This window comes from Triticum dicoccoides, chromosome 2B, assembly GCF_002162155.2.
Source record: "Triticum dicoccoides isolate Atlit2015 ecotype Zavitan chromosome 2B, WEW_v2.0, whole genome shotgun sequence".
Taxonomy (NCBI): domain Eukaryota; kingdom Viridiplantae; phylum Streptophyta; class Magnoliopsida; order Poales; family Poaceae; genus Triticum; species Triticum dicoccoides.
Window position 1 is genome coordinate 126381316 of NC_041383.1, and position 9730 is coordinate 126391045.

General features: G+C 47.1%; 1 protein-coding gene across 1 annotated transcript; it reads right to left on the minus strand.

Moving 5' to 3' along the window:
* Positions 1 to 5494: 5494 nt before the first annotated feature.
* LOC119360640 lies at positions 5495 to 6244 on the minus strand (the record flags this gene model as incomplete). The annotated part of the gene is made up of 2 exons (XM_037626188.1): positions 5495 to 6043; positions 6131 to 6244. Coding segments are annotated over 2 exons (663 nt in total), but the record flags the coding sequence as incomplete, so codon positions are not given.
* Positions 6245 to 9730: the final 3486 nt, after the last annotated feature.

The following is a 9730-nucleotide window of genomic DNA, read 5'->3' on the forward strand; positions in this document are numbered from 1 at the left end:
ATTTGCATTCATGAAAAAAGTGTTGGAAAGTGCCCATCCAAGTTTTAGCTCTTATGCTATCACCATGAATAGTAAAATCTAAAAAAGTTCAGAAAATTCAAAAAAAATTGGTGGCAGAGAATGACAAATGTTTTAAGTGCCTCCCAAGTTTCATCAGGGAGTAACATTCGTGGGTGCCGCGGCAAAAAAAACAATCAACACTCCAAAATAGATTATTTTTTTGCCACGACTTCCATGAATTTCATTCCCTAATGAAAGTTGGCAAGCACTTAGAACATTTTTCGTTCTTTGCCACCATATTTTTTTGATTTCTTTTGAATTTTTTTAGAGTTTACTATTCATGGTGGTATCAAAAGAGCTAAAACTCGGATGTGCACTTTCCAACACTTTTTTCATGAATGCAAATGACACTGACATACAGGTGATGTTTTTCTGAACATTTTGGTATCTTATTTGCATTTTTCTGATTTAGTATGAATTAGTTATGAAGTTTTCAAACTCGCGGTCAAATGGTAAAAGGGCAAAAGGATAAGAGGAGCAAAGTGACTTGGACAGAACCGGTGACTTTTGAAAATTAGGGGTAAAACAGACGAGTGGGACACAACTAGGGGCATAAATCTAATTATCCCTTGATATTTATCCCCTAAATATAGCAAGTTTCTTACCTCGAAACAAAATATTTACTTGTTACTAATAAAAATCAAAAAGGTTAGTCTACATTCTTCCTTAGACCCCGTATTTACTCCGATAGTTCTAACAAGATTTTTTAGGGATTTTTACTGAGAGACGTAACATATGTATGTGTGTGTGCGCACACACACAATATAACATATAAATAATGTATGTGTCACAAATTAGACCGTCAAGGCATGTCATTTTTTCTTGCATCTAAAGGAATTTGTTTTAATTAAATATATTTTTAGTGGATATGTCTTTACAAAGGAGTAGTAGTAAATAAAAATTACCAATATAATCTTATAAAATTAATTATAAACAAGTATAAAAGTTTAGTACAGAAAATAATAATTGCTATTTTTCATATGACTAGAACTGATCGCCAAAATGGATAGCTTCGTTGAATAGATGGCATTTGATGGCAGAAGCTTGACGGACACTCCCTAAACTAACCCATTAACTACCCTAAACCCTAGTACGGCGAGGTTTGGCACTGCATTCATCGCTTTCGAGGAAGAGGAAAGGTGGTTGAAACTCCATGCACCACCAAATCCACTTCTTAAAGGGGCACAAAGAATAATATATCTAGTGGTTGTAATCCCCCTGGTTTCGTTGGTTAAAAATAGGTAAATGCTAAAAAACTGGAGCCCCCCTTCTCTGAAGATGAAATCTGGCACGTAGTTAAGCTCCTTACCATCGGAAAGGCGCAAGGTCCAGATGGATTCACATATGAATTCCCATGTTCTGCTTGGGAAGTACTTCTGAGGCCTTTGGCAAGCTTTTCGCTCTTAATGGCCATAGCTTCTAGCAGCTCAATGAGGCACTGATCACCCTCCTTCCTTAGAGTCAAGCGCCTTTTCCCTCACTGAGTTTTGGCCAATTAGCTTGATCCATATTATGGTAAAGCTCTTTGCACAAGTCCTTTCCCTCTGGATTGCCCCACGTCTCGAGGAGCTTGTGTCCTCTAACAAGAGCGCATTCATATCAAGACATTGCATAATTTATTGTTGGTTCAACAAACGACCAAGCATCTCCACAACCTCAAGCTACCTAGGATTCTTCTAAAGATCGACATTGGCAAAACATTCGATTCCATTTCATGGACTTCCCTCCTGGAAACGTTGCACCAATTTGCCTTTGGGCCTTGTTGGAGGGAATGGGTTTCCATTTTACTCTCCACCGCCAGCACTCGAATTATGATCAATGGCTCCCTTGTCCCACCTTCCAATACACAAAGGGGCTAAGGCAGGGAGACCCATTATCACCGATGCTCTTCACAACTGTGATCGATGTGCTTAAATCGCCGATCCAGCATGCTATCCAGAGTAACATTCTTCGGTGAGTCGCCCCTCAGCACATGGCTTCCAACATTTCATTTTATGTTGATTATGTGGTGATATCGTGATATTTTGCCATCCCCGCCTCACAATGGTACGTGAGATCTTGAGCATCTTAAGGCGATATTGGAGCTTCGCACGATTTTTACCAAGTGCTCATTCACTCACATCCGCCGCACGGATGACCAAGCTTGCCACTATCAATGAGGAGGTTCCCCACTTTTGCTCTTGACCCTCTCATTGATCACCTGCGCAAGAAGTTACCCACTTGGAGGGCTTTCTTGCTTTCTCGTGGTGAGAGGTTGGCACTGATCCGTCACGTGCTTTCTGCAATGCCGATGCATCTCCTACCGGCTATTGCTCTCAATGTCACCATCCTAAGAGCATCTTCAGCCGCGCCCCCAAAACGGCCTCCCCAGGCGATTTTTTTGCGCCGACGCCGAAAAAATGGCCCATTCGCACCCCCAGGAGCCCTTTTTCGCCGGCTTGGGCCAAAATCAGCGCCGGCAGATCCAGGCCGAACCCGGCACGCTGGGAGGCGCCCGGGGGCGCTGGGTGAGCGGTTTTGGCGCGAAACAGCCATGGGCCCGTCGAGTCAGCGAGACGGGCGATTCGTCGTCCTCATCGCCTCGGTTCCCGTAGGAATCAATGCAAGGCTGCCGCGCTGCTACCGCCGGTCAGCCTCTTCCTCCTCGCACTCGTCCTCACGCTCATCTTCCCACTCCTCCGGCACTCCGGTGTTGCTCGGCGTCAAGGCTGAGCCCATGGCGGAGACGCTGCTCGGCCGGCGCTCTCGTAGCGCCGGCATCGTCATTAACGAGGGCGGCCGGCGCGCCTCCTCATCGGCTCCACCATGCTTCGTCAAGCCAAAGACGGAGCCGGGGCTCGTAGCCATGAAAACCGAGCCGGGGCTCACCACCGTGAAGACAGAGCATGGCGATGTGGAGCTCGACGACGAGGCGGCCCTGAAATGGGCGTGCAAGGACTACGTCGAGATGGAGATGAAGCGCCAGTGCGCGCTGCCTGCAGCGCTTCGAGCAGCGCCGCCGGGGCCGCGACGAAGGAGGCATCATCGTCCTCGACGACAGCGACGACGACGACGCACCGCCGCCGGCACCTGTCCGCCATGGCGACGCCGGGCAGGGGTCCAACTGGGGCGGCCGCGTCAAGGAGGAGAAGGCCGACGACGACGACGGCGACGACGGCGACTACTCCGCGTTTAGTGATTTCATTTTTTAGATAAATTTGCTATGTAGAAGTCGCGAATATGTCTAATATATGCCAAAGTTTGCCGAAATAAGGCCGTGTTTTAACCGAACTTCACCGAATCGTTTTTTTAAAGAAAATTAGACACATCTGGGAGCGGCCTGAGGCCGGCGACTGGACACCAACTCGCCCCTAGACCATTCATTCGCGTCGGCTCGTCCCCAGGCGGCGATTTTACACGCCCCTGGGGGCCAAAGGCTGGAGATGCTCCTAAGAGAGTGAACTGGGTGATTCGTGACTTTGTTTGGCACAGTCGACGCAGCGGCCGGTCACTGCCCAGTAAAACTGGCGTACGGTTTGCATGCATGTCCACCTTGGTGGCGGTGATCTTCAGCGGGACGGGATCCTGTTGTACGTCCCATGGCTCTGGCTGCGGAATACAGGGCCAGTTCTTTTCCCTTCATAATTCTTCAGAATATGATTCTGGGATGCTGCCCACAGAATTATCTGTCCAGTTCTTTTCTGTAATTCTAGCCTGTGATTGTTCTATGAGTTGTCTGTTGAAATGTCTGGAACACCCTTGGATTTAAGTGAGTGTTGAATTGGTAATACTTGGTTATTACTGACGGTTTCATGTGTAATGTGAACACAAAAACGAGATGCAAATCTCATAAACTATATAATATTACAATATAAAAGCGACTTGCAAATATCATAAAGTGCTTACCATTACAATTTAGAACCAGAGTTGGAAATATCATATATTGCATTATATTACAAGTTAAAAGGGAGTTGCAAACTACAAACAGATGGATGATCTCAGGGTACAAGGCTGACGGCAATAGCCTCACGTGTAGCGGCCATGGTACCATCATCATCAGGTGGTAAAGCGTTGGCACCTGTAAACGGCTGTGGAGGTTGCACGTATGCTTCATTGTCAAACTTGTCAAAATGCTCATCACGTAACTTGCTATCACGAATGTAGTTGTGAAGACACATGCATGCAGTGATGATCATCTTTTGGGTCTCCGGTTTGTAGCGTGGTATGCCTTGGAGAATACGCCATTTCATCTTGAGAACACCAAATGATCTTTCGACAACATTACGCAAAGAAGAATGTCGATGGTTGAATGTCTCATACCTCCCCATGGGAGGGTGTTGTTGGAAATCAGGTACATGATACCGTTGCCCTTTGTATGGTGCTAGATATCCAACTCTGTTGGGATATCCGGAGTCGACAAGGTAGTATTTATCTACAATAAGACATCTTGTACATAAGAATATGCATGCATACACGTACATAATAATATGCATAGATACAAGAGATTACCTGTGGGTGGTTGTGGATAATGCTCATAGCGAACTATAGCATCGCTCCATACACGTGTGTCATGAACAGATCCGGGCCATCTAGGAACAACAAAAGTGAACCTCATATCGAAATCACACACTACCATGACATTTTCGGTTGTGTACCCTTTCCTATTCCTATGTTGGGGCTCCAATTCCAGGCACAACCACTTTAATGTGTGTTCCATCTATGGCTCCAATAGCATTTTTGAAATGAGGCCAGAACCTTGTTTTCCTAAGTATGGGATGAGGTTCAGAGAAAGATGGATCCATTGGCCTAATGTAGTCACCGGCCATGCGGTCTACACACTCCAAAACCTCATGGAATGTTTTGTTGGTGACAGAACGACTATGTGCAAACCGATCTGCCACATTGTCAGTGGTCTGCGTTGTCCCCAAAGTCCATAGAAAAAGCGTCAACGCTTCTTTGGATAATATGTTGCAAGTTGACTGAAGCCCATAGTTCTCGACCAAGAGATCATGCAATGGGTAAAACACTGACCTCCTCATTCTGAACATAGCATAGAATGCTTTTGGATCCTGCTCCTTCTCTTCCACCCATTGGAGGCCAGTAACAAGGGGTAATCTTCTTGACGCATACGGCAACGATTTGCTTGACGACGCCATTTCCAAAGCAAATGCAAGCATTCCAGCCTCAAATTCCTCATCTTCTTGTTTTTTTTATCCATCTGCCACAAGCACATACACACGTAGGAGGTTAATAACAAGATACAATAGCAGGTTTCAAGGATACGGGTTGAAAGCACATACTTTGGTTCAGACCATAACATAGTTGAATATGATGCAAGTTCAAAGGAACTACATGGGTTCAAATCGAATAATATAGGACAGTACGATACAAGTTGAAAGCAATCAGAACATAGTTCACTATGATACAAGTTGAAAGCATTCGAAACATAGAGGTTCTACTTATTGTTGAACTCCCATGCTTTGTTTATCCATATCAGCCTCGCACTAGGCTCATGAGTCTTGAAGGCAGAGAAAACATCACGATTTGTCTGATCCTTGAATAGTTGTGAAGCATAGAAATGAACATCACTCCCAGGTGCACCACCATCTTCTTCTACCATGGCCATCATTTCATGAATCTCTTCTCTTGCTGAAACTTGAGTCTCATCTCTCTTGTTCCTTGAATCAAAGAGGTCCACCATACGAACAAATGCCTCATTCTTTGCCTGCTCACTTGCCCACTTTTCATTCGCCTTAGGACTTGGGGAATAAGGAGATGCCCTCTTCTTCCCACCCTTTGCACGATTCGCACGAGGTGTAACTTCAGTTTTGTCACCTTCACAACCAGACTCATCATCCAAATTGATTCGAGATGTAGAACCTTGATATGTGGGAATTGGCACTCTCGCATGCTCGTTTGTGACACAACAAGCATCAAACACCTCCTCCATTTTGTCCTCCTCCGCAAGTGGAGCATGCCGATACTTGGTAGCCTGCGGACGTGCCTGCAATGAAAAAGCATGTATCCATGTTAAATGAAATGAAATGAAAGAAGCAACATAACTCGGTAAAATGACAAAACAAAAAGGCACCTTCAACTCCAATGCCCACCACTCATCCGTAGCAGCAATGGCCTTTGTATAAGGATCTATTCCGATGCCTGAAGCTTTTTGAAGCAATGTCTTCCATATGGCATAATCACTTCTACATGCATCCCATCGGTTTCTTAATTGTTGGTGCAAATAATTTCTCCCGGAGCGCTCATTAAACTTAGTAAGCAAATTAACTTGGCCTACATCAGACAAAGTGGTGTGTCCTGGAGCGCGGTTATTGGCTCGCACCTCCTCTACGCACACATCCATATAAATGGAATGAGCCGCAGCATCCCAAATTGCTTTCGGACCCTTCACTTTTTCCATCTACAACATTCACATGTCAATGTTTTAATATATACAATCTTTTTTACTAAGCAGACATCAATCCATACCAACACAAAATTAATAGTAAGCAATCAATCATATAGAAGTACATTCCTTGCAGATTTTCATACAATGTTTTTTGCTAAATTTCAGTACATGCCATCAATCACATGTTTGCATCATCCAAAGCAACATACAAATTAACTAACAAGAAACCATACAAGATTCCCTTGCTTTGCCTCCTGTAGCAGCAGCAATACAATGAGGAATCATGAGGAAGCAGAGAGACAGTGGAGGAGGCACTCACCAGCTATCCTGGCTGGGCGGAGGCCGGGCGCGTCCTGCTGCCGGGCGGAAGGAAGGGAGGGACGGGCGGGCGGGCGGAGGCCGGGGGCGTCCTGCTGCAGTGCGAGGATGGACGTCGGGGCGGGCGGGGAGGAGTCGAGGAGGGGTGGCCGATCCAGGAGGAGTGAAGGAGAAGGGGCGGCCGGCCTGGGGCGACGTCGTAGGGGCCTCACGCCGGCGGATCTGACGATGCCGGGGCGGGGAGCTGGTGTGACCTTGATTCAATCGTACACTAATCATGCACGCAAATGTGTATGATCAAGATCAGGGACTCACGGGAAGATATCACAACACAACTCTACGAATAAAATAAGTCATACAAGCATCATAATACAAGCCAGGGGCCTCGAGGGCTCGAATACAAGTGCTCGATCATAGACGAGTCAGCGGAAGCAACAATATCTGAGTACAGACATAAGTTAAACAAGTTTGCCTTAAGAAGGCTAGCACAAACTGGGATACAGATCGAAAGAGGCGCAGGCCTCCTGCCTGGGATCCTCCAAACTACTCCTGGTCGTCGTCAGCGGGCAGCACGTAGTAGTAGGCACCTCCAGTGTAGTAGGGGTCGTCGTCGACGGTGGCGTCTGGCTCCTGGACTCCAGCATCTGGTTGCGACAACCAGAAAGAAAGGAAAGGGGAAAAGGGGGGAGAAAGCAACCGTGAGTACTCATCCAAAGTACTCGCAAGCAAGGAACTACACTACATATGCATGGGTATATGTGTAAGGAGGCCATATCAGTGGACTAAACTGCAGAATGCCAGAATAAGAGGGGGGTAACTAATCCTGTCGAAGACTACGCTTCTCGCAGCCACCGTCTTACAGCATGTAGAAGAGGGTAGATTGAAGTCCTCCAAGTAGCATCTCCAAGTAGCATCTCCAAATAGCATCTCCACGTAGCATCGCATAGCATAATCCTACCCGGCGATCCTCTCCTCGTCGCCCTGCGGAAAAGCGATCACCGGGTTGTCTGTGGAACTTGGAAGGGTGTGTTTTATTAAGTATCCGGTTCTAGTTGTCATAAGGTCAAGGTACAACTCCAAGTCGTCCTGTTACCGAAGATCACGGCTATTCGAATAGATTAACTTCCCTGCAGGGGTGCACCACATAGCCCAACACGCTTGATCCCATTTCGCCGGACACACTTTTCTGGGTCATGCCCGGCCGCGGAAGATCAACACGTCGCAGCCCCACCTAGACACAACAGAGAGGTCAACACGCCGGTCTAAACCTAAGCGCACAGGGGTCTGGGCCCATCGCCCTTAGCACACCTGCACGTTGTGTGGGCGGCCGGAAGCAGAACTAGCCCCCTTAATACAAGAGCAGGCTTACGTTCCAATCCGGCGCGCGCCGCTCCGTCGCTGACGTCTGAAGTGCTTCGGCTGATACCACGACGCCGGGATACCCATAACTACTCCCACGTAGATGGTTAGTGCGTATAGGCTCGTAGCCGACTCAGATCAAATACCAAGATCTCGTTAAGCGTGTTAAGTATCCGCGAACGCCGAACAGGGCCAGGCCCACCTGTCTCCTAGGTGGTCTCAACCTGCCCTGTCGCTCCGCCACAAAGTAACAGTCGAGGGCCGTCGGGAACCCAGGCCCACCTCTACCGGGATGGAGCCACCTGTCCTTTCAGCCCCCTCGTCAGAATCACTTGCGGGTACTCAATGAGCTGACCCGACTTTAGTCACCATCTGTATAGTATGTATGTATGTATAGTATAAACCCGTGATCACCTCCCAAGTGATCATGGCCCGATAGTATAGCAAGGCAGACTGACAAGAATGTAGGGCCAATGATGATAAACTAGCATTCTATACTAAGCATTTAGGATTGCAGGTAAGGTATCAACAGATGTAGCGACAATGTCAGGCTATGCATCAGAATAGGATTAACGAAAGCAGTAACATGCTACACTACTCTAATGCAAGCAGTATAGAGGAGAATAGGCGATATCTGGTGATCAAGGGGGGGGGGGGCTTGCCTGGTTGCTCTGGCAAGAGAGAGGAGTCGTCAACTCCGTAGTCGAACTGGTCAACAGCAGCGTCGGTCTCGTAGTCTACCGGAGAGAAGAGGGGGAAGAAATAATGAATACAGAGCAAACAAAGCATCACAAAATATAACAAGGCAATAGGCGATGTTCGGTGTGCCCTAACGCGGTAGTAAGTGATACCGATGAAGGGGGGAAACATCCGGGAAAGTATTCCCGGAGTTTCGCGTTTTCGGGCAGAGGAACCGGAGGGGGAAAGTTGCGAGTTTGATATGTTAGGGGTGTGTGGTGGACGAACGGGCTGCGTATTCGGAATCGTCTCGTAGTTCTGAGAAACTTTCATGTTGAAAATAATTTAATCCGAGTTACGGATTAAAAGATATGATTTTCTAAAGATTTTACTAATTTCTGTAATTTATTTAATTATTTAATTAATTCGGAAAATGGATTTATGACGTCAGCATGACGTCAGGCTGACATCAGCAGTCAACAGGGGTTGACTGGGTCTAACTGACGCGTGGGTCCAGTGGGACCCACCTGTCATACTCTGTTAGGTTAATTAGGGTTTAGTTAAACTAATCACTGTTTAATTAAGCTAACAGGTTAATTAGATTAATTAATTAAGGTTAATTAACTTAATTAAATTAATTAATTAATTAATTAATTAATTTTGTTTTTATTTTAATTATTGTTTTATTTATTTTTATATACTTTTTTTTTACGTTCTGGGGGCGGGCCCCCCTAGTCAGTGGCCCGGGGGCCTTAGCGGGCACAGGGCGGTGCGGGTGCGGGTGCGGGTGCGGGTGCGGGCGTGAGCCCGACTGGGCACTAGGCACCCGTGTCCGAGGCCACCGCAGCGAGGGCGCGAGGCCCAGCTGCGTCGGCGGCCTCGCTCGACAGCGGCAGGGGGCGGGGAGCAGGGGAGGCCCCGGACGGCGAC